The 24898-nt window shown below is 47.8% G+C and overlaps 1 protein-coding gene across 7 annotated transcripts in view; it reads right to left on the minus strand.

Moving 5' to 3' along the window:
* Window positions 1-24898, minus strand: part of LARGE1 (LARGE xylosyl- and glucuronyltransferase 1) — a 769194-nt gene that overhangs the window by 135392 nt on the left and 608904 nt on the right. For all 7 annotated transcript variants that reach the window (XM_063722909.1, XM_063722906.1, XM_009234297.4 and 4 more), the window contains 2 exons: window positions 24378-24541; window positions 12608-12886 (listed from right to left, as the gene is read on the minus strand). In XM_063722909.1, coding sequence (XP_063578979.1) covers window positions 12608-12886; window positions 24378-24541 — 443 coding nt within the window. The remainder of the gene's footprint in view (window positions 1-12607; window positions 12887-24377; window positions 24542-24898) is intronic.

Raw genomic sequence — 24898 nt, forward strand, 5'->3', positions numbered from 1 at the left:
AATGGGAGAAAATTTTTGCAACCTACTCCTCTGACAAAGGGCTAATATCCAGAATCTACAATGAACTCAAACAAATTTACAAGAAAAAAACAAACAACCCCATCAAAAAGTGGGCGAAGGACATGAACAGACACTTCTCAAAAGAAGACATTTATGCAGCCAAAAAACACATGAAAAAATGCTCACCATCACTGGCCATCAGAAAAATGCAAATCAAAACCACAATGAGATACCATCTCACACCAGTTAGAATGGCAATCATTAAAAAGTCAGGAAACAACAGGTGCTGGAGAGGATGTGGAGAAATAGGAACACTTTTACACTGTTGGTGGGACTGTAAACTAGTTCAACCATTGTGGAAGTCAGTGTGGCGATTCTTCAGGGATCTAGAACTAGAAATTCCATTTGACCCAGCCATCCCATTACTGGGGATATACCCAAAGGACTATAAATCATGCTGCTATAAAGACACATGCACGTGTATGTTTATTGCGGCATTATTCACAATAGCAAAGACTTGGAACCAACTCAAATGTCCAACAATGATAGACTGGATTAAGAAAATGTGGCACATATACACCATGGAATACTATGCAGCCATAAAAAATGATGAATTCATGTCCTTTGTAGGGACATGGATGAAATTGGAAATCATCATTCTCAGTAAACTATCGCAAGAACAAAAAACCAAACACTGCGTATTCTCACTCATAGGTGGGAATTGAACAATGAGAACACATGGACACAGGAAGGGGAACATCACACTTCGGGGACTGTTGTGGGGTGGGGGGAGGGGGGAGGGATAGCATTGGGAGATATACCTAATGCTAGATGACGAGTTAGTGGGTACAGTGCACCAGCACGGCACTTGTATACATATGTAACTAACCTGCACATTGCGCACATGTACCCTAAAACCTAAAGTATAATAATAATAATTAAAAAAAAAAAAAAAAAGGAAGGCGGGAGAGCAGGGGATGGGATAAACAGGAGAGTCCACGCCCAGCTGCTCCTCAGTTCCAGCTGTGTGCCTGACATATGGGATTGGAGCCACAGAGTCTGATATTTCAAGAGGAGCCAACTGAAATTATCTTCAACACACCTGAGGGCTGGGTACCTCTCATGGCATGCCAGTTTTAAGGGAGGCTGAACAGTGAGAAAAAAAGAGCATGATCTTTTTAACCAGATGATGTAGATTCCATGTTAATTCCACCACCTCACTAACTGTGCAATCATGGGCCATTTTCTTAACACCCCGGGCTTTTGTTTCCTTATCTTGATAATAATAAATGCTTTATGGACTTGGCGATTAAGAGAACTAAGATGATATATTCATCAATTAATGAATATTAATGAAGCCAACACCTACACGTTGGGCACAGAGCTAAATGAACAGATATAACCTTTGTCCATGCATAGCTCACAGTGTAGGGAGGGAGGAAGACAGAAGCATACTCCTCTCTGTGTGCAGAGTCATGAAGACTTCTCATCACTGAGATGTGTTCCAATCAAGAAGCAGGAGTTAGTCAGGAAAGGGTGTTCCAGGTTATTTGCAAAGCTCTGATAACGAGAAAGCATATAGGATTGGAGAAACTGAATTTCTCAGCACCTGCCTGGTATATTGTAGGTGGTTGATAAATGATAATAAATGCTTACATGCATTGAGTATCAAGCCCCATGCTAAGTGCTTTATATGCATTACTTCTCTTGATCAGTGCAACCTATGACTTACATACTCATATTTTCAGTTTAATGATAAAGATATTAAAGTTCTGAGAGGTTAACAAGTAACTACCACACAGCTAGTAGTTATCATCATCATCATGTAATGATATTAATGAAGTCTGCACCAGCTTAAAATTAAGCAGGAAAGATCAATCACCACAAGATGTACTGGGATCAAGTCTGTTAATGCAGTGATTGAGTCTGTCTTCTCAACCTTGCAACTGGAACAATGAACTTCTTTGAGTTCATGGGTCAAGGCAGTGGTGGCAGAGTGGTTAGGAATGGAAAAAAGGGAGCAGGCAGGAGGCTACAATCCGTGTACCGATGCTCCTTAAATGCAATCTCATCCACATGGCAGATTCCACCCTGAAGGAGCAAAGTGGGGTGGAGGTCAGAAAACAAAGAGTATTATGAGATTGGGAACATGTGTACTGATCCTACATGTCACTGGCTTATACTGAGCCTCCTATACTGGCTATTTCCTTTCATTACCACTCACGAGTCTCTCAAACTATTATAATCTGTTTTGACTCTGTGGATCCGGCCAAAATCAGCAATGTCCCCTCTATGTCAAGTCTAACAGATTTATCCATTCTCACCTTGTTTGAATTATCTCTGCATTTAGCACTAATGACCACTCCTACTAGCCTTATTTCAAGAAGCCCATCCCATAATTCTGAAGGCATCTTTCTACTCTCTCTTTTCTCACCAGGATGATTGCCTTTCAGCCCACTGGATGCTGGTAACCATTTGGGACCTCTTGTGGCCCCTACTCCTCGGGCAGGGGTTGGGGAATTCCCCATCTCTGCCGCTCAAGTTTCCACGCCTGTAACAGAAATGCCCGTGCTGACTTATTTGCGGTGTTGCAATAAATGGCTGAGGCCAATGCTGACAAGTGACAAACTATTGGGAATCGCAGGGCTGAAGGCACTGGGGCTGCTGTCAGAATGCTGGGAGAGAACCAGACTTGTCAGCTCTCAGAGCCCTGGGTTTCCACAGCCCTGTTCTGCAGCATCAAATGTCAGAGAGCCCACTGTTTAATCAACCTGAGTCGTAAGAAATCCATGTGGTTCTCATACAAGTTCCCAGGGACTCCTATGAAAGTTATATTAAAAGGGGATGGGAGGAGATAAAGAAACCTGTGCTGGAGCATGCATCTGTTTCAGAAACCCTGGAACAGCATCGATTTCTCTCAAGGCTTGGTGCATAGCCAATTAGAAAAACCGGCCTTCCCGCACCTCCCTTCCCCACCTCCATGGGCCTTCATGTGTCTCCTTTCGTGCTCCCCTTCAAGTTGGGTCTGCATCTTCTTTGGGACTGGTTCATCCTAGACTGTTTCGCTCACTGGTGGTGGCTGCCTGTGCACGTACCTCTCAGTCCTGCTAGGCTTGAGATCTGGGCTGAGCCTTTGTTCCTGGTTACATTTCCAGGTCCTGCACAGTGCCAGGCAAACAGGAGGCGCTCAGTAAGTGTATACGGAATGGAGGAATCTATTTGTAATTGCCCTATGCGGTAGAGAGGATGGGACTGTGAAGAGGGCTCTTTGGAAATGACAAAGACCTGAGTTGACATGATAGCTCTGCCACTTAAATACATATGACCTTTGGGCAAAGTTACCTTCTGTGTTTTAATCTCACTTGTATAATGGGAATAAAAGCACTTATCTTTGACTAGGTTGTCCTAAAAAAGATAACATTTGCCCAGGGCCTAGCACAGCACCTGCCACGAGAGAGGGCACTTATAAACAGTATTTTTTCCTTCCTGGGTCCTTTATCGACGGTCATGCACTCATATTCTCGTGGACGATCGTAAGAAGTGGATCAGCCAGTGGGGGTTAAAGAGAAAGCAGAGGCCCGGGTCTGAGATGCACCATCATTTTCTTATTTTAGCTTATTCCTGGCAAGGTGTGTGGGCATGAACCAGTGAGCTACTGATGTGTGGTGAGAAGCAGCAAGGCCAGTGCAGCCACAGGTGTGATCAACCAGTGAGAGGCAAAGAAGGGCACACATGTGTGAGTGCATGTGTGTGGGTGCCCATGTGACTTTGGGAGACTACGAGAAGCCCTCTTGTCTCCAGCTGTCCCTCATAGCTGTTTAAACTGACTAGCTTCAATAGTGCTAGATGTAAGCACGGCTTTTGACCAGCACAATGGGAAATCATGTGAATGACACCTGAGGATTTAGCAATCTACCCTCAGGGTGACAATACATGGGCAGAGAGGAAGGAAGGAGTCATCTGTGCTGCTCACTCTGGAGGCCACCTCAGCACAGCCCTGTCCTCCTCTTGTCTCATCCCTAAACATAGAGGCCAGGGAATAGGGTTTGCTCTATTCTACTCCAGTTGTCTAGGAAATGAGTTCTTGGCAGACTGGCTTCCAGGAGCTATGTGGGGACAACAGCAAGGACTTTCAAATGAGGGAGATAGGGCAGCCCACAAATTGCCACTGTAGAATACACACATAATACATGAGGTCAGACATGGGCATGTCATCTGAGAGCCAGATGGGCTCACAGGCATGAGCAAGATCCAGTGGCTCCTTAATGGGTGGCATTAACATTTCCAGAGGAAGAACCTGTCAGTCAGAGAGGGGCAGGTGAGAAAGAGAAGCTAAGAAGGAGCTTTTGGGGTAAATTTTACAAATAAAAAGTAGTAACGATTGCCACAGTTTACTGAGCACTTGACCATGTGTGAGGCTCTGTGCTAGAGACTCTGTCTCCATCATCTCAGGTAATGCTCAACATTCCTGTTTAATTACCCCACTGCCCTGATGTTTACTGTTAGTAATAATAGCTAAACATTGTAGAGCACTTGCCATGTGCTGGCATAGAGTTAAACGCTGGCTGGGGATCACGGGGGCCTGGCACTAAGGAGGGCAGCTGTGCAGCAGACTGCCCGGATTCAGATCCCACTTGCATGGACACTCACCAGCTCATACTCTTGAACACATTACATCTTTGTGCCACAGTTTTCTCCTCTGTGAGCTGGGGACTGTATTAGCACCTGTGCTGTGTGACTTTGTAAGAACTACATGGATGATCTGGTGCAAAGATTAAAATAGTTCCCTAGTGTATAGGATACATTTGGCAAATACAAGCCACGATGATGGTCATGGCCGTCACGATGAAGATAAAATGGGCCTATCGGGCAACTGGATCAATAAACAGGCTAAGCATAGAACACCTATGGATAAGCCTAAGATGAGCCAGTTATCCTTTTTCTTTTTTCTTTTCTTTTTTTTTTGAGATGGAGTTTCTCTCGTTTCCCAGGCTGGAGTGCAATGGCGTGATCTCGTCTCACTGCAATCTCTGCCTCCTAGGTTCAAGCGATTTTCCTGCCTCAGCCTCCTGAGTAGCTGGGATTACAGGCATGCACCACCACGTCCAGCTAATTTTTGTATTTTTAGTTGAGACGGGGTTTCTCCATGTTGGTCAGGCTGGACTTGAACTCCCAACCTCAGGTGATCTGCCCACCTCGGCCTCCCAAAGTGCTGGAACTACAGGTATGAGCCACTGCACCCAGCACGCCAGTTATCCTTTTAGTGCTGTACCCTTGGGCATGTTACTTAGCCTGAACATCCTCATTTGTAAGATGAATTGTGGTGAGCCTTAATGGTAAAATACAGGTGAAAGGGCTCACAACAGTGCTTGGCACATAGTAAGTGCTCAATAAATGTTAAATGTTATAGATACAGCAGAGTTAAGACAATGCATGGGCCCAAGGAAGTGTCACCTGGTAATGTCTCTGGGCAGGCAGCCAGTCAGCTTTGCCTGGTGCCACCTCTGCCTGGCTTTGTTCACATGTCTGCACTCATTCAACAAATATTTATAGAACAGCCATGATGTGCCAGGGAAAACGTAAGGGGGTAGGTGGTTAGATATCAAGCTGGGGAGAAAAGAATCGAACAGAAATCTGGCATTCCTACACAGTGTCAGAATACAGTCTCTACCCAGTGTGGCATATTTGTCTTCAAGAAGGGGGCTGGGCGTGGTGATTCACATCTGTAATCCCAGCACTTTGAGAGGCAGAGGTGGGCGGATCACTTGAGGTCACGAGTTTGAGACCAGCCTGGCCAACATGGCAAAACCCCGTCTCTACTGAAAAATACAAAAAAATTAGCCAAGTGTGGTGGCACGTGCCTATAATCCCAGCTACTTGGGAGGCTGAGGCAGGACAATTGCTTGAACCTGGGGGGCGGAGGTTGCAGTGAGCCAAGATCGTGCCACTGCACTCCAGCCTGGGCGGCATAAGACTCCGTTGCAAAAAAAAAAAAAAAAAAAAAGAAGGGTTTGTCCCCAAGAAGGCAAAAGGCAGTGAGAACAGTAGAGATACTTTATACTTTGGGCATGGATTAAAGATGAGGATTCCTCACGCCTATAATCCCAGCACTTCGGGAGGCCGAGGTGGGCGGATCACCTGAGGTCAGGAGTTCAAGACCAGCCTGGCCAACATGGTGAAACCCTGTCTCTACTAAAAATACAAAAATTAGCCAGGCGTGCTGGCAGGAGCCTGTAATCCTAGCTACTCAGGAGGCTGAGGCAGGAGAATCACTTGAACCCGGGAGGCAGAGGTTGCAGTGAGCTGAGATCACGCCATTACACTCCAGCCTGGGGACAAGGGTGAGACTTGGTCTCAAAAAAAAAAAAAAAAAAAAAAAAAAAAAGATGAGGATTCTGCAAGGTCAGTGAAAGGGGTCAGAAACCTGTACCAGTCTCATGAATGTGGAAAGTCTCAGCAGAGTGAAGCTGTCCAGGTCTTGGAAATGCCACGATGTCTCACGTCTTTCTCTCTCCTAATTTAGAGACCTTCAGTGTGCACCCACATCGGGTCATTTCGCTTGTTAGTTTGAGCTGCTGTATCTCTCAGCCTCTTATCTGTGTGAATCTCGATGCTAGCAATAGCACATACAGCTGCAATGACTACCAGGCTGTAAACCTGAGGGCCAGAACTTTGTCTCCCTTGTTCACTGTTCTAGCCCCAGCACCTGAAACAGTGCCTGGCCACGCAGAGGCATAGAACAAAGAATGTTTCGGGCATTCCTGGGTGCTTTGCAAATACTATTAGCTTTAATCTTCTCAGTTCCTTAAGAACTGGGGAAGAGGAAAAAGCAGTATGATTCCCACTTCACAGATAAAACAAGTTAGAGAGGTTAAGTGCCTTTCCCAAGGTCAAATAAATTCTAAATAAAGAGTACTCAGCATCCATCAGTCACGGTGGCTCACGCCTGTAATCCCAGGGCTGTGGGAGGCTGAGGCAGGAGGACTGCTTGAGCCCAGGAGTTTGAGACTAGCCTGGACAATATGGTCTGGGTTATGTTTATTTTTCTAAAAGGAAATTAAAAAATTAGCTGGGCATGGTGGTGTACACCTGTAGTTCCAGCTACTTGAGGGGCTGAGGCAGGAAGATTGCTTGAGCCCAGGAGTTTGAGGCTGCAGTAAGCTATGATCGCACCATTGCACTCCAGCCTGGGTGACAGAGCAAGACCCTGTGTCTAAAAAGAAGTAAAGGAAAGAAAAAAGAAAGAAAAGAAAAAAAAAAGGAAAAAAAATAAAAAGGAAAGATGGAAAGAAAGAAAAAAGGAAAGAGAGAGAGAGAGACACTGGAAGCAGTGGCTCTTGCCTGTAATCCCAGCACTTTGGGAGGCCTGGGCGGGTGGATCACTTGAGCCTAGGAGTTCAAGACCAGCCTGGGCAACATAGCGAAACCTTGTCTTTACAAATGGTAAAAAAAAATTTGCCGGGTGTGGTGGCGCATGCCTATAATCCCAGCTACTGGGGAGGCTAAAGTGGGAGAATCGGGTGAGCCCAGGGAGGTTGAGGTTGCAGTGAGCCATGATTGCACCATTCCACTCCAGCCTAAGCAACAGAATGACAGAGAGAGAGGAAGAAGCATGGAAAGAAAGGAAGAAAAGAGAGAAAATGAGAAAAGAGAGAAAGAGAAAGAAAGAAAGAGAGAAAGAAAGGAAGGGAAGGAAAGGAGTGGAAGGGAGGGGAAAAGAGGGAAGGGAAAGGGGAGGGAGAGTCCTCTGCACTGAAACACAGGTCTGAATGACCCCCAGGGACAGCAACATCACCTACAATGTAGCATACTGCCTGGCACATAGTAGATGCTCACTACACAGTATTTGAAAGAATGAGTAGTATCAATATATAGTTTCTCATTTTCAGAAAGAGAAAAAATTGAGATGGTCCCATGAAGCTACCCCGGCTGCACAGAAGGTGGCAGAGTTTGCAATGGCAGGGGTTGGGTTGGGGCACGGGCCTAGCACAGAAGTCCAATACTGAATAGGCCAAGGGGCAGAAAATGAACTCCTGCTGGGCACCCGCCATAGCCCCACAGGAGGCTATCATTAGCTCCTATATTAATTGAGGAAGTGAAAGAATGAGGAGATGAAGCAAGCAGGCCCAAGTCACACATTTGATTAGTGTTGTGGAACCTGGCTTCAAAGGCAAGTCTGCGCAACTTCTGCCATGCCCCGCTGACTTTCGCCTGACATTTCTGAGATCAAGAGTGAAAGCTGTATATCCAGGAACTCATTCTTTAGAAAAAGTAGATGAAGGGACTGGAAGGAGATTTTAGTGAAACTCTGCAGCTATTGTCCATGCATACAGCTGATTCCATTATTTTCCAATTGATCTGTTTGTTTTGGCTGTAATATTAGCTGGTTGCTAAGCAACTGCTCAAAGAGCTAACATGCTGAACTTTTTTTGGTAACCAAGTAGAACCCCAAAAAAGGTGATATAAACCAGTGTTTAGGGGTACAAGCCGAGGGCTGCCGGTCAGCCTGCTCTGGTATCCCGGGGGTTTGGGAGTAACCTGGCCCCTTCGACAGAGTGAGCAGGCTGGCATGGAGGAAGGCTGCTTTCCTCCTCCTCTAATGCTAACAGTTAACCTCTCTGGGGCCTCAGTTTGGTCAGCTGTAATGGCAGTTACCTTAAAGAGCAGTGTGAAGAACAGAGGTAACAACCGAGCGCAGCTGGCAGGGTTTCTGGCGCATGGTAAGGGCTCAGTAACTTGTAACTGTCATCATTTTTTAATAATTAAAAAATGTGTTTTTTTGAGATAGGGTGTTGCTCTGCTGTTCAGGATGGAGAGCAGTGGCACAATCATGGCTCACTCTAGCTTCAACTGCCTGGGCTCAGGAGATCATCCTGTCTCAACCTCCCGAGTTGCTGAAACCACAGGCGTGTTCCACAATGCTCAGCAATTATTTTTCTTTTTTTTGGAGAAGGAGTCTCACTCTGTTGCCAGGCTGGAGTGCAGTGGTGCGATCTCGGCTCACTGCAACCTCTGCCTTCCGGGGTTCAAGCGATTCCCCTGCCTCAGCCTCCCGAGTAGCTGGGACTACAGGCGTGCACCACCATGCCCAGCTAATTTTTGGTATTTTAGTAGAGATGGGGTTTCACCATGTTGGCCAGGATGGTCTCGATCTTCTGACCTCGTGATCCACCCGCCTCGGCTTCCCAAAGTGCTGGGATTACAGGCATGAGCCACCGTGCCTGGCCAATTTTTGAAATTTTTTGTAGAGATGGGGTCTCACTATATTGCTCAGGCTGGTCTCGAATTCCTGGGCTCAAGCAGTTCTCCCACCTCAGCCTCCCAAAATACTGGGTTACAGGTGTTAGCCACTGCATCTGGCCAATATTAATATCTTGACAGAGCTTGGGTACAGAATTTTGTGGGAGATCAGTGCTGAGGAAGTCAGTTTCTAAAAGGGTCTGGGGGCTTCACTGGAGTGAAGCTGCCACAGCAAACAGCATCCTTAACCTCAACTCCCACCAGTGATGCTATGGTGTGCACAAGGGGCATCCACTGGTAACGTCTGGGTCAGAAACAAATCCATCTACTCACCAGAAAAAATGTCCCTGAAGCCAAGGGTAAATTGATATCATTACTTCATATGAAAAGAACAGTGCCTGCTTATTTGGGGCTTCCGAGAGAATGACATTCCTCATTGATTCTCATAAATACTTTGGTGCCTAGGAATTGTCTAGGTCAGAGGTTACACTCTGGTAGTTTGGGGTGGGGGTGTGAGGGGTCAAGGCAGCCTGAAGGCATATTTTGTCGGCCTCAACAGCATTTGAAATGATTTTTTTGCTCCAAATCATCACCTAAAAACAATTTTTAAAAATTAGTTGCCAACATTAAAAAACATTTTATATGAAAATCCAGATTCCCAACTCCTCTTGAAAAATATGAATACCTAGTAACCTTCCCTGCCTCCCTAAAGCAATAATTGTACAATTATGTGGAGAGATGACTGGCTCCCTGAGACCAGGGCTCCGGTCTCTCTATTGAATTGTACTCAGCATTCTTGGGAAAAGTCTGGGAAGAAAGTAATAAAGTTTTAAAAGCAATTTGCAATATTTCAAAACCCCTGAGGGGAACCACATACCTTCTTGTGATAAGGTAGCTAAGGCCAACTACCACCTCAAGTGACTCTATATTAAGCAAATGATAAGCAGAAGGGCACACTAGCTACCTCACTTCAAGTAGGGTCTGGATTAGCAGTGAACGATGTCTTTAATTAACAAAACATAGAAAGACAAAGAAAAAAAACTGTTCATACGTATTGTTTTTTAAAACATGATACCCATGAGGTCAAATAATTAAACAGTCCTTGCACAGGGAGAGACCATAGACTCATACGGGGCCAGCTCACTTTCAATTGGCTGGAGCGAAGAAGAGTCCCAGAGGGGTGGAGGGTGGGCAGGGGTCCAATCCTGAAGCCTCTTTTCTTAGTCTAGGGTGGCACTCACTCCCATCATCTATCTGTTCCCTCAGGAGCCTGTCAGCCCGGAAGCTGCCCAAGTTTCAGAATCTGCAGGCATCAGAGGCTGCAAGCCCCGTCTGGCCACATGGGGGCACCCTGGCTCCACACACTGGATTCCAAGACCCAGCAGGCCCTGGCACAGGTGCTGGGGCTGGAGGGCGTGCTCCATTTCTGCAGCCTGGCGGGTCAGGGGTTGAGGCTCATGGTGCTGGGTACCACAGCACCTCCCATCCCCGATTCAGGGTCATGCTGCCTAGGGGTCACTCACCCTACTGTTTTTAACAGAGTCTGGTAGGGACTCCTGCCGGCCCGGGGGAGGGATTAACACTAGGAAACCTGGAGATGTCCCTGGAAGGACACGGACTCAGAAGCTGGAGAGAGAACACAGGCTGCCTAACCTTGCTCCAGAGAGCGCAGGGCACGGAGGGTCCGCAGGCTAAACCTATGCTTTGGCTTCCCTACAGAAGGTTTAAAGACTCCTAGAAGCTCTTTTAAGAAAGAAAGAGGCAGTAAGAGAAAGATACCAAGAGACAGAGAGACAGAGTCAGAGGGAGGGAGGGAGAGCAAGAGAACGAGAGAGAAAGAAATCAGACCTTACCTGGTTTGGGACAAACAGAAACCCCAGCGCAGCCCAACAATGTGTAGCAGGGTGACTGGCAGACCTGGGGCTGCAGACGCTGGTTCACACCCTGGCATGAGCTCTCTGGACTTGAACTGTTATTTTGCTTCTCTGGGCCCCACTCTTCCTCCCTGTAGAATGCAGGTAGCTATACCTGCCTCTGGGGTTCGATGTGTAGAACCAATGGGATGATATATGCAAATCACCTCTCATGGTACCTGGATCTAGGCAGGCACTCACTCGGTATAGGCATAATTCATGCTGACCAATGGCAGTAAATAAAGGATTTTTTTTTTAAATGTCATTGGACCATGATACTGTGTGGCTTTAGTTTCTCATGTATGAAATGGGACCTTTGGGCCATATGACTTCCGTGGCTCCTATCAGTCCGAATTGTGTACTATTCTGTAATAAACACACTCCTCACACAGCCATCTAAGCCTTCCATTAGCTGAGTGCTTTCTCCAGCTGCTGACACCCCATCCCACCATGTGGGGGGAGCTGGAAAGGGACACTGGAGATTCACAGAAGCAGTTGCAATGGTGCTTATGCACTTGGCTCTGCAGTCAGAGTGGCTGTTTCGACCCCAGCTTCCCTTTCCTAGATGAGTAACCCTGGGCCAACGGCTCCTGGTCTCGGTCCCACAGTTCCCCCTTTAGAAAAGGAAGGTGATAATACTACTCATGGCAGGGACTTTGGGGGAGGAAATGAGATCCTACCTCTCAAGCACTCAGAACAGTGCCTGGCGCACAGCAAACACTTCCATAAGCACTAGGCATCATCATTACTTAGATTTGTCTAAAAGACTGGACAATAATCTTTCTTGGGTTATATGAAGGTTGCCTGGTCCAAAACCAGAAGAAGGAGGGTATGCTTTCTTTTCTTTATTATTATTATTTTTTGAGACGGAGCCTTGCTCTGTTGCCAGGCTGGAGTGCAGTGGAGTGATCTTGGCTCACTGCAACCTCTGACTCCCTGGTTCAAGCGATTCTCCTGCCTCAGCTTCCCAAGTAGCTGGGATTACAGGCACATGCCACCAAGCCCAGCTAATTTTTTTGGTATTTTTAGTAGAGAGAGGGTTTCACCATGTTGGCCAGGATGGTCTCGAACTCCTGACCTCGTGATCTGCCTGCCTCAGCCTCCTAAAGTGTTGGGATTACAGGCGTGAGCCATCACGTGCCTGCCTGAGGAGGGCGTATGTTTTCACAGATGCTACAGAAAAAGCAATAGACTGGCAGACAAAAAGAGATGTTCCCTGGACCAAGCTCTGCCATCAACATTTCCTTCTGCAAACTCAGGTTTCAGTCTGTTCACTGAGAACTCTATTGCTGTGTGGCTGTGGGCAGGTCCCTTCCCCTTTCTGGGTCTCCGCTGCCCCATCTGGAAAAGAAACCTATTGGGACTAGATGATGACCCTAAGGGCCTTCTGGTCCTGGCACTGCATGGCCCTATGTGCCTTCTGGACTGATGGCCAGGGCCCTGCAGGTCCTTACCTGAGGTACTCATAGAGCCCATACATGGGCAGGAAGTCAATGTCAGACAGGAACATGTAGGGAGTGCTGATGTGCTTCATGGCCACGTTGCGCAGCAGGTTCACGGGGTAGAACTGGCCCTCCTTGTACACGATGTGGTAGCCCACGTTGTGGCGGCTCATAAGCACCTCGGAGCCCTGTGCGTAGCGGAGGAACTGCTGGGCCTCGGCATCTGACAGGTAGAGGGCCAGGCTGATGGGCCCCTCCCAGTGCTTGCAGATGGCCTCCAGCATCTGGAGCCTGGAAGAGACAGGGAGAGTGAGCCGCGGGACTTGGGCCATCCATGCATCATCCGCCAGGCCTGTCGTGGGGCTCTGCCTCCAGTGACACTTGATCAACCAGCTGTGGATCAAATCCCTGCTTTCAACGTGACTCACTCAGTTCTCATCTTTCCCGGCTTCCAATTGAACATGTGATATCAAGTTGTATCCCACTATAAGCCTTGGACTCCTCGTTTCAAAGCCAGGTGGTGAGTAGATTAAACGATCTGAAGATCCCCTTCCAGCCCCAAAGTGCTACACTTCTCTCTCTGCAAAAGTATAAAAAAGCTCTGCTGATCTCCTAAGGTGGTGACCAGCCAGAGAGGACTTAGACAAACTTATAGGCCGCTAAGTTACAAGGAACGGTAAAATAAACAATAAACACAAGAGCTACAAGAACTATAATTACAGATGTGCTGCAATGTGCCAGGATCTTCCCAGAATTCTCTCAATAACCTCGAGCACTAGCTGTCATTCTCCCCATTTTCCTGATGGAGGAACGGACGTGCCGTATGTTCAGTCAGCTCTGCCTCTTACATTTAGAGGCCAGACATGTGTAGACAGGTACCCTGATGTGACCTTGGAGTCAAGGAGAAAAAAAATAACATTAAAAAAGGGAATAGAAAAATATGTGAATGTTGGAAACAAAAGTCTACCTGGGGTGATGCTGTCTGCATCACTCGTCTTCAGAGCCCCTACTAACCCAGGGCGCCAGCCAACTTTGCAAGGCTACCTCAGAGATGCAGAGCCAGGGAGAGGGGGAAAAACAGAGCCCAGGGAAAAAATTTTTAAAAAAAGGTGTGGGGGGGGGGGGGTTTGCAACAGAGAGGGTTCTGCAAAGACGTTTGAAGATAAATCTATAAAGATATTTTCTTTCAAAAGCGTTAGAAGTGTCTGGTACATAAAATCTATGGCTAAGAAACAGCAAAAGCCTACTTGAATTGTTTTTCCTTACCCAGCAAGAGGTACGTAATCAGCAATCTCCTGGTCAGAATGCCCACTTTATTCGGACGATTACCAGGAAATCGATTCCATGCATTTCCATGCTTCTAAACAAAAGGAAATGGGCACACCTATCTTGCTTCAATGGCCTTTTTGATGACTTCCAGAGTTTCCTCTCAGTAATTCTGTAAAGTGGCACTACCCAGATTTGCTTCCTTGTTCAGTAGGGAGGATTAAGATATTCAACTAGTGCAAAATGCTCTCCATTTCTCATCCATTATAATGTTTGCTAACCAAATTGACCAGAGCCATTTCTTTTTTTTTTTGAGACGGAGTCTTGCTCTGTCGCCCAGGCTGGTGCAGTGGTGTGATCTCAGCTCACTGCAAGCTCCACCTCCCAGGTTCACGCCATTCTCCTGCCTCAGCCTCTCGAGTAGCTGGGACTACAGGCGCCTGCCACCACGCCCGGTTAATTTTTTTCTTTGTATTTTTTAGTACAGATGGGTTTCACCATCTTACCCAGCATGGTCTCGATCTCCTGACCTCATGATCCGCCTACCTCGGCCTCCCAAAGTGCTGGGATTACAGGCATGAGCCACCGCGCCTGGCCGACCAGAGCCATTTCTTAAAAAGGCACTGCATTCTCCATGATGCCTCATTGCACTGAACTTTGTACTAGGCTTCTGCTGTGGGGGCCTGCCCTCTCCTGGGCTCTGAGGATCTGGAATTTTGAATTATGCCTCCTGCACCTGTTTCACCTTCTGCAAATGTGGGGGACTCTGTGCTTCACGAGAGGGCCATTTGTACAAATCCTCTGAGAATTGGAGAGCAAAAGGCAAGATTAATTTCTAGTATGTAGACATGAGACGGGAGGAGAGAGGTTTGGCTGGGCATGAAGAGAGGACCACTTCTCAGGATTCTCCCACTGGCTTGGTTTTTGCCTCTGTGTCTCAGTTTTCCAAGAAAAGGAACCCCTCCCCTGCCCTGTGACCTGCCACAGTCCCTCTCCTAAGCTCAGCCAAGAGTTTAGGGTAAGAACAGAGAGGCCAGGAGTGGTGGCTCATGCCTGTAATCCCAGCACTTTGGGAGGCCAAGGCGGGCGTATCATTGAGGTCAGGAATTCAAGACCAGCCTGACCGACATGGTGAAACCCCATCTCTACTAAAAATACAAAAATATTAGCCAGGCATGGTAGTGAACGCCTGTAGTCCCAGCTACTTGCGAGGCTGAGGCAGGAGAATCGCTTGAACCCGGGGGGTGGATGTTGCAGTAAGCTGAGATCGCACCATTGCACTCCAGAGTGAGACTCTGTCTCAAAAACAAAACAAAACAAAAAAAGAATAGAGAAAAAATACTCAAGGTTCTCAGAAGAAAGGTGCTGTGCACATGAAAAATAAGTTGAGCTTTACAGACAACACAGCTGGATGTTGTTCTGTGGAACCTCCACAAGCGAGATGGAATGGTGACACAATGCACTGCTGTTTCTATGCCCCCCAGCCCCAATCCCTCCAATCTTTAGTCCCTTAGAACCAACTTTTCTGCCAGAACCTGCACAACTGTGACAAACTGAGGTTTCTAATAATGATGGTAATATTTAAAGTGAGATCATGATCTCATCCATCTCCCCCTTTACCTGCTGCTTGTCATGTCTTTGCCACACTGTGGCTATCACATTTAATCCTCATAGTAACTATAACGCTGAGATTCTCATCACCATCTTACAGGCAAGGAAGCTTAAGGGGGTGAAATAACTTCTTTCAAGTCACGCAGTTACAAAGTGAAGGACATAGATTCACATTCGGGTCTACCTCACCCCAAAGCCCAGATCCAGGTCATTATTTAATATGGATTGGGGTTAGGCTGAGAACGAAGTTCCCAAATATCTTTGCTTCACTGCCTGTTTCCCCAAGTAAGAGTGTGTTCTTCTCCCGGTGTCAATGCCTCCCCACTCCTTCCCCTTCTCAGTCCCTCTTGGTATCTGTCTCAAAGTTCCACAATCCCCTCGGCCCTCTCCTTAGGTTCTATTTTTGCCTCTCAAACATGTCTTCACCTAATATCTATTTTTATTTGTTATTTGTTATTTCCAATGCATCAGATATACTATACAGACAAGGGGCCTGGGCACCTGCATTTCAGGAGCTTTTATTCTAGTGGGGAAAAAAGACAACAAACCAGAGGTTTGATTAGGGAGGTGATTAGGTCATGAGGGTGGAACTCTCATGAATGAGATTTGCGCCCTTTTCCTTTTTTTTTTTGTTTTCGAGACTGAGTCTCATTCTGTTGCCCAGGCTGGAGGCAGTGGTGCGATCTCAGCTCACTGCAACCTCCACCTCCCAGGTTCTCTCCCCTCATGTGTTCTGTAAGGGTCGTCCCTGTGCAGTTCTTGCTGATGCCAAGCTCTGTGGCCAGGCTTTCTTTTGCTGGATGAGTCCATGGAAGAGCTGACCCTAAACCCAGAAGGCCTGTCTCTGTCCCATGCTGGTTCCCACTTCCCCATGGAGCCCACCACTGCTTCATCTAGGGAGGGGTGGGCAAAGGCTCAGAAATGTCTAGCAGATCTAGAAACAGGTGGTGGCTACTCCAGAGAGTCCCATTAAAGCTGGAAGCCTCACACAGTCTCTGTAGTCATAAAGGAACAGGTAGGGAGATGGCCAGGTCAGAAACCCAGAAGACCAGGGCTGGAAGGAATTCTAGAGCATCAGTGGGACTAAGCAGCCCAGGCAGTGACCACTCAGTGTCTGCTGGGATGGGGAACTCCCACCCACCAAGGCGGACCATTCTAATCTGGTGCACTGCCCGTGAGGCAGGCTGCATAGCATATGTAGGTTTGCAACTGTAGGTTTTGGGGTCAGACAGGCCTGGATTTGTCCTCTGAGCTGTGTCAGTATTCCTGGGCAAGTGACAGCTCTTTGAGCTTCAATTTCCACATATGTATTTTGGGGATAATAATGTCTTTGGTAGATTACAAAATAGCTATCAATCATCCCTTTGCTTCTATCCATACCCTCTGGAAATAATCTCCCACATGAATCCTGGCCACATGACTTGCTTTGGTCCATGGGATGTTAGCAAACATGACATGAGAAGAGGTCAGATAATGGGCTTGTGCCTGCCGCCATGTGAACTAGCCCTACACCACCTTGCCCTGGTGTTCCCATGGTCCCTGCTGATAGCCAGACAAACCCCCAAAAAGCTACCTAGTTTACGGCAGACACAGGAATGAGCCCAGCAGAGTCTAGCCCACACTGCCAATCCAAAGAATCAAAAGCTCATTTCAGTTCTTGTACTAAGCTGCTAAGACTCAGGGCAGTTTGTGAAGCAGTAACATGTAGTTGGATTTGAGGGTTAAATGAGATCATGATACAAAGTGTCTGGTGCAAAGCTAGATATACAGCAGGTACTCGGTATATGATAGCTGTAATTTCCTCCTTAGGTTCTATTTCTGCCTCTCAAACATGTCTTTACCTAATAAATATTTGTTATTTCCAGTGCATCAGGTATACTATACAGGCAAGGGGCCTAGGCGCCTGCATTTCAGGAGCTTTTATTCTAGTGGGGAAAAAAGACAATCGACAAACCAGAGGTTTGATTAGGGGGGTGATTAGGTCATGAGGGTGGAACTCTCTTGAATGAGATTCGTGCCTTTTTTTTTTTTGAGACTGAGTCTCACTCTGTTGCCCAGGCTGGAGTGCAGTGGTGCGATCTTGGCTCACTGCAACCTCCACCTCCCAGGTTCAAGCGATTTTCCTGTCTTAGCCTCCCAAGTAGCTGGGATTACAGGTGTGCGCCACCATGCCTGGCTAAGTTTTATATTTTTAGCAGAGATGGGATTTCACCATGTTGGCCAGACTGGTCTCGAACTCCTGACCTCAGGTGATTCGCCCACCTTGGCCTCCCAAAGTGCTGGGATTACAGGTATGAGCCACCACACCTAGCCTTCATGCCCTTTTAAGAGGCCCAGGGAGCTAGCTGGCTCCTTCCACCACGTGAGGACACAGTAATGAGGCACTCTCTGTGAGCAAGGAAGTTCACCCTCACCAGACACCAAATCAACCGAAGCCTTGATCTTAGACTTCCGGCCTCCAGCACTGTGATAAATACATTTCCATTGTTTATATATCAAATAATTTATGGCATTTTGTTACAGCAGATAATGAGAAGGATCTGGCGTTGTGAAAAGTCTGGGGGGAAAGCTTTCCAAGAAGAGGGGATGGCCCTTGGGGTAACAACGGGCTCAGCATGTTCAAGCAGGAAGAAACAGGACCAGTGTGGGTGCAGCACAGGACAGTGAGGGGCAGGGGTCAGATGAAGGTGTCAGGGGTTGTACAGATGCCAGGCTGGATGGGCCTTGAAGACCACAGCAGGCGGGTGGGACACTGTTCCACATGTAACAAGAAGTCATCTGAGGGTTTTAATGATGTGACCTGATTTACATTTTTAAAACATCACTCTGCCTGTTACATGGAGAAAAAATTACCTTTCACTCTCTAGAACGGTCAGTGCTTTCAAATGTAAGCTTCTTTAAGATCACCTGGGGGGCTTCTTAAAACCCCTATTTCCAGGCACCATCCAAGAGATTCTGGTTCAGGAGGTCTGGGGTGGGGCCTGAGAATCTGTATTTCTGACAAGCTCTCATGCAATGCTGTGTTGCTGGTCCCAGGAGCAGGCTTGAAGCAACGCTGTTCTAAAGAGTGGGGCTCTGTGAGCCCAGCCCATTCTCTCTCCTTTACTCACAGAGAGCAGAGAAGTGACCTGTCATCCCCACGAGGCCCCGCAACTGTAGTCAACACTTAACATCTTTGTCAAAAACACACTAAAGAACCAGGCTCTCCCTGGCCAGGTGTCAGAAGATAGGTGACCCCCTCGTGATCAGCTCCCTCTGTCCCTTTGCCATTGGTGTCTTCTGCTAGGACAGGAGGGAAGGGTGCTGAGCTGCTGAAGGAGAAGCAGATCTCCTGGCTTCACGGCCACGGTTGCAACGTTCATTCTTTCTGAACGGAACTCCAGAGGGAGCTGGGTATGGGAGTGCGAAGGCTGGCTCTCCTAATGCGTTGTGGCATTCACGTAGGGCCTACTTCAGACTCGAAGGTTTACAAACACATCTGAAACGTTTCTTAAATTAAAAATCAATCCAACAGGCACCAATCAGCGTGCCGCATCATAATCGGATGTGTTGACAGAGTGGAAGTGGCTGCAGGAATCTCTACCATTCTTCATCAGCCTGCAGTGCCGCTTTATAATTTTGAATTGCGGCCTGCTAAGCACCTCTCATTAGGGCTTGGAATCCCTTGGGTTCTCTTGAGACACTGTCCTGATGGTGATACATGTCACAATACAGGAGTGGGTATCATGTGTCTGCTACGCTTGGTAGCAGCATGTTTCCATGCTTTGAAGGGAAGACTGCCATGGTTGGTGTTTGCTGCAGATGTGAGTGGGGCCTGGACTTTTTTTTTTTGAGACCGAGTCTCGCTTTGTCGCCAGGCTGGAGTGCAGTGGCACGATCTTGGCTCACTGCAAGCTCCGCCTCCCGGGTTCACACCGTTCTCCTGCCTCGGCCTCCCGTGTAGCTGGGACTACAGGCACCCGCCACCACGCCCAGCTAATTTTTTGTATTTTTAGTAAAGATGGGGTTTCACTGTGTTAGCCAGGATGATCTCCATCTCCTGACCTTGCGATCCACCCACCTCAGCCTCCCAAAGTACTGGGATTACAGGCATGAGCCACCGTGCCTGGCCCTGGACTTTCTTTTAAATGCATTGTGTCTGCAGCCCAGGCCAGAAGGATGGATCCCACTGGCAATAGAAGGAGGCACTCGGTTTTGTCTGTATTCTCTTCTTGCTAACTAGTGTATACAGAAGGATGGGTTTGAGCTGTTAATAACTAGAAACATGTTTGTTCTACTTGTTTGCAAATTCCAGATAGCAAATTCTATAGCCAGCAGAGAGGTGAGAAACATTAAGAAAAGGGAAATTAATATTTTTTCACATCAACTACTTAATAGGCACTTTACACCTTATTTTGTAGAACCCAGACAATAATCAGTGAATATGACATTATCACCATCTCGTAGATGAGTCAAGTGAGGCTAAAAAAGGCTAAGTAAGTTGTTCAAACTTACACAGCTAGGAAGTGGCACAAGTGTACTTTGAATCCAAGTCTTGCTTTTTCTTTTCTACTACATCATTTTACCTCTCCTAAATAACTACCACGTGCACATGCCTTCGTAAGGATGTTCAGATTTAGCCAGTATTTACTGGATGTCAAATATGTGCTCAGGGCTTTTACAGAGGATCTCTTATTTACTCCTAAACAGGACCCTATGAGGCAAGTAATTTTATCCCTCTTTTATAGAAGGAGGAAACGGAAACCCAAAGATATTAAGCGACTTGCCCAGAACACCAGCTGAGGATTGAAGGAGTTGGTGGGATTTGAACCTGGGGCTCTCTGTCCTTCCGTCTAGTGCCTTTTTACCCAATATCACAAATATTAAGATTCTGGTCAACAGTACTTGTATTATTCTGGGAGCCTCTGAATGTATGTCAGGACTAAGCACTGGCATGCCTTTTCTCATTTGATCTTTATAACAACCTTAGGGATGAGGATAACGATATAATTATCACTTTCAGATCACAGATGAAGAAACTGAGGCTTAAAGAAGTTAAGTGATGCACTTTGGGAGGCCGCGGCAGACAGATCACGAAGTCAAGAGATTGAGACCACGCTGGCCAACATGGTGAAACCCCGTCTCTACTAAAAATACAAAGTTAGCTGGGTGTGGTGGTGCACGCCTGTAGTCCCAGCTATTGGGAGGCTGAGGCAGGAGAATCGCTTGAACCCAGAAGGCGGAGGCTGCAGTGAGCCGAGATTGCATCACTGCACCCTGGCCTGGCGACAGAGCAAGACTCTGTCTCAAAAAAAAAAAAAAATGTTAAGTGACTTGTCCAAAAACAAAGTGACAGGGCAATAAAGAACCCACAGTGCCTGACTCCAGGGACCAAGTGTCATTCACTGTTATGCCACTCTTTACTTTGATTAGAAAGTATATCAGATTTCTTTGGTAGCCACTGGCCACTAATCTTGACTCAGAATATTTTGCTGATAATCTGAATGCATTATCAGGAAGCCTGAATGCAACAGAGAGCCAGTGATGGTTGGAGAGATGGGCACCTGGCTTTAAGTGAAACCCTCTCACTTGCACGGATTATAGTACCTGAGTTTCAGTTAGCTCATGGGAGGGGACAGGTGCAGTCCAAAGAGACCAATCTAGACCATCATTCAGCACTGATATGGAGTATTCAATTTTCTTTTCACTATAAATGCCATGGAGGAGAAGGAAACAAACATGTGAAAAGAGGGACTTGTGTGGTGAGGTGGCTTCCTGATGTGGCTGCTTAGTGGTGGGGAGCCTGGGTGTCCAAACTGAAATCTGGGTGAGAAGCCAAAGGGACCTGAGAATTTTAGGGATGACTCTGGGGCACCAGTTGGGTGTCCCTATGGAGCCACACAGGATGCCAGATTTGAGCTGGAAGGGCTGGCCACCTCCCCTGGTTTCCCTGAGGCCCTCTGTGATCCAGCCCTTGCCTACCTGGCCATGTGTATTTGATCTCCTCTTTCTCCCTCCTACACCCTAAGCCCTAACCACACCTCACTATTGTGTTCCCCACTGGGCCTGACTTCCTCTCTGTCCCGTGAACATGCTGCACGCTCTACCTCGGGGAGCCCTCCTTCTCTCCTTCTGTGCCTTCTACTGTCAGTTTACCCAGCCTTCAACTCAACTCAGGTGCTACCTCCCCTTGGACACATTCCCTGCCTTTTCCTTTTTCCATCTCTGTGGGCTCTCATTACATTGGTGCACCTCCTGCACGACACTCAGAACTCAACATTCTACTGCAGACCTGTTTACCTGTCAGTGGCAGGCAGAGAGTTCTATGAGGGCCCCCCAGATTCCCGCCCCGCTGGCGGATGCCCTGTGTTATCACCCTCTTGGGTGTGGGCAGGGCTTGTGAATATCACATTGTGATCATGTGATGTTAGAGAAGACTCCAGGGTCATGGGCCAGAGAGATTCTCCTGCTGGCCTTGAAGAAGCGGGCTGCCCTGCAGGGAGGGGGCTGCATGGCTAGGAACTGAGCGTGGCTTCGAGGAGCTGAGGGGGACACCCATCAACAGCCAGCAATGAAACGGGACCTACATCCTGGAACTGAATTCTGCTCCAACCCAAATGAGCCTGGATGTGGATGCCAATCCTCAGATGACATCCCAGCCCTGGATAATCCCTAGAGATTTCAGTTCTGAGACCGTGGGCAGAGAGCCCTGCTAACATCTTCCAGGTTCCTGACCCATAGCGGCCACCAGGTAACAAACGTGTACTCTTTAAGCTGCTCACTGTGTGGTACTTTGTCACCTAACAACAGAAAACGAATGGGTTGCCTGAGCCCCACATAGGCTGCATACTCCTTGAAGACAGGGATAGTCTTTTAACACATATTCCCCTCCCCTTAAGTGCCTGGTGGAGAACGGCGAGCCAATTTATTTGCTGAGTGAACATGTGGACGTGGCAATGAGAAAACTGTGGCCCCAAGAAGGGTCAGGGCTCACTAGGGCCCTCACAGCACTCACAGCAGGTCAAGCATGGACCTGGTGCTAGAGCCTCCATGCTTGTCCCTTGCTCTTTTGTCCCATGCTGTCTTTACCTGTTACCTGCTAGGACCTGCAAGTTCTCTGTGCACAGGAGTCCCAGTGGCCTTTCTGCAAGTTCTTTTGGAGCCTGTGAATCCCCAAGAGACCGCCAGCCCCTGAAGCCATTGAATTATGTGTGTGGTCATTTGCTGGCATGTGGCAGGACTCACAGAGCAAGGAATCCCCTTCCCTGAGCCACCCTCAACATGAATCATTCCACGTTGCCTCCAGCGCCAGGTTCCTCTCACTTCCTGGAGCTCTCAGGTGCCTTTATGGAAACGTTTTTGCGTCCAGGTGTTCGTTCTTTCATCAGTTTGTCCGTTCTTGAGTCACTCATGACTAATAACACCTGGCATTTATGGAACACTTATTATGTGCCAGGCACTGTTCTCGGCACTGTACAGGCATTTGCTCATTTAATCCTTAGAACAATCCCATGGAATCTCACCCACAGGCTGGATAGGTATCTCTGACGTGGCTCAAAAGACAGAATGAGGAATCAAACTTCCTTCCTAATTGTAGGAGCTGAGGGGGGATGACACGAGAGGGAGTTGGGGCAAGGGCAGCCACCGTGGGCCATGTGTAAATTGAAGCAGAAGCCAGTCAGACAAGGTGGGAAGGGGCACCTGGAATGGCCAGGTATACAAAAGCCGTGTAGCACTGGCTGAGTGACCTTGGGGCTTCAAATCCATTCACTTCTTGGCAGCCAGAGATGTTTTTAAAAATATACAAATTAGGACAGGTGTGGTGGCTCACACCTGTAATCTCAGCACTTTGGGAGGCTGAGGTGGGAGGATCACGAGGTCAGGAGATCAAGACTATCCAGGCCAACATGGTGAAACCCCGTCTCTACTAAAAATACAAAAAATTAGCCGAGCATGGTGGCGGATGCCTGTAGTCCCAGCTACTCGGGAGGCTGAGGCAGAAGAATGGCATGAACCCGGGAGGCGTGTATTGCTGTTTATGTGACTAGCTCCATATTCTCAGCCCTGGCTACACATTATAAGCTTAAAACAAAACAATGCCAAGGGCTCTATCCTACAAAGGTCCTTACTTAACTGCTCTGCAAGGGAGCCTGGACGTGAATGTGTTATACAACTCCCGAGGTGATTAAATCTCCCTGGACAAGGTTGAGAAGCAGTGCACTGGCCTGTAAGCTACATCAGGGCGGGGCTCATGTCAGTACTGCCTGGAAATGCTTGATGGATGTTTGTTTCATCAATACACATAGAAGGAAAAGAAACAGCGTTGCTTTCCAGCCACAATTGTGGCTCCAGTCTCCCCACTGTCCCTCTTCCTGAGGTAATTCGAGTAGGGCTCTACTTCTTAAGAATCAATCCTTTCATCTATCCTCAGACAACGATAAGATAAGAGCCCTTGGTTTTCGGTGCTAGGGAGGTGGTAGGGATGTGACACAGCTCACCCTGATCAGTACTCTTTTTCTTTTCTTTTTTTTAAGATGGAGTCTTGCTCTGTCACCCAGGCTGAAGTGCAGTGGCACGATCTTGGCTCACTGCAACCCCTGCCTCTTGGGTTCAAGCCATTCTCCTGCCTCAGCCTCCCCAGTAGCTGGGATTATAGGCGCACACCATCATGCTCAGCTAATTTTTGTACTTTTAGTAGAGACGGGCTTTCACCATGTTGGCCAGGCTGGTCTCGAACTCCTGACCTTGTGATCCACCGCGCCCGGCCCAGGCTTCAATATTCTAAGCCCATGCGCCACCTCTTCCTGCTCCATCCTCCAATTTTAGCATATGCACTGCGGAAGCGAGCACACCCTTCTCCATTCTCTATCCTCCATGCAAAGAGCCGCGGTGAGGAGGCTGGGGTGGGTGAGGCTGTCTGCCATACCTGTCCATGGACAGCTGAGCGACCAGGGTGACATCCGTGCTGTCTGCCGCAGGCTCATACTCGTAGTGCAGGAAGTACAGGTGGGTGCGGTGGACAGTGAAGCGTTCTCGCCGGAACTCATAGCACAGGTCGTCTTCGTCCAGCTCAGACAGCTGCTTCTGGAGCTGCAGAGTAGGAGAGAGGGCTTGGGCACGTGAAGAAGAGGTCCCAGGGGGCCCATGAGCTTGCCCCTTGAGCCCTGCCCTCCCCTGAGTTTATTACCCATCAGGACGTTGTTGATGGGTCTGACGTACATGGAAGGGATCACCACTTTTATTTCCCTCTGCAACTTAATCTAATTTCAAAAAGGTGATGGTAAAAATCAGATGCCTGGGGACCAGGTGTGGTGGCTCACACCTGTAATGCCAGCACTTTGGGAGACCGAGGCGAGCAGATCGCTTGAGCCTGAGAGTTCGAGACCAACCTGGGCAACAAGGCAAAACCCCGTCTCTACTGAAAATAGAAAAATTAGCCGGGCATGG

The sequence above is a fragment of the Pongo abelii genome, chromosome 23 (assembly GCF_028885655.2).
Source record: "Pongo abelii isolate AG06213 chromosome 23, NHGRI_mPonAbe1-v2.0_pri, whole genome shotgun sequence".
Classification (NCBI taxonomy): domain Eukaryota; kingdom Metazoa; phylum Chordata; class Mammalia; order Primates; family Hominidae; genus Pongo; species Pongo abelii.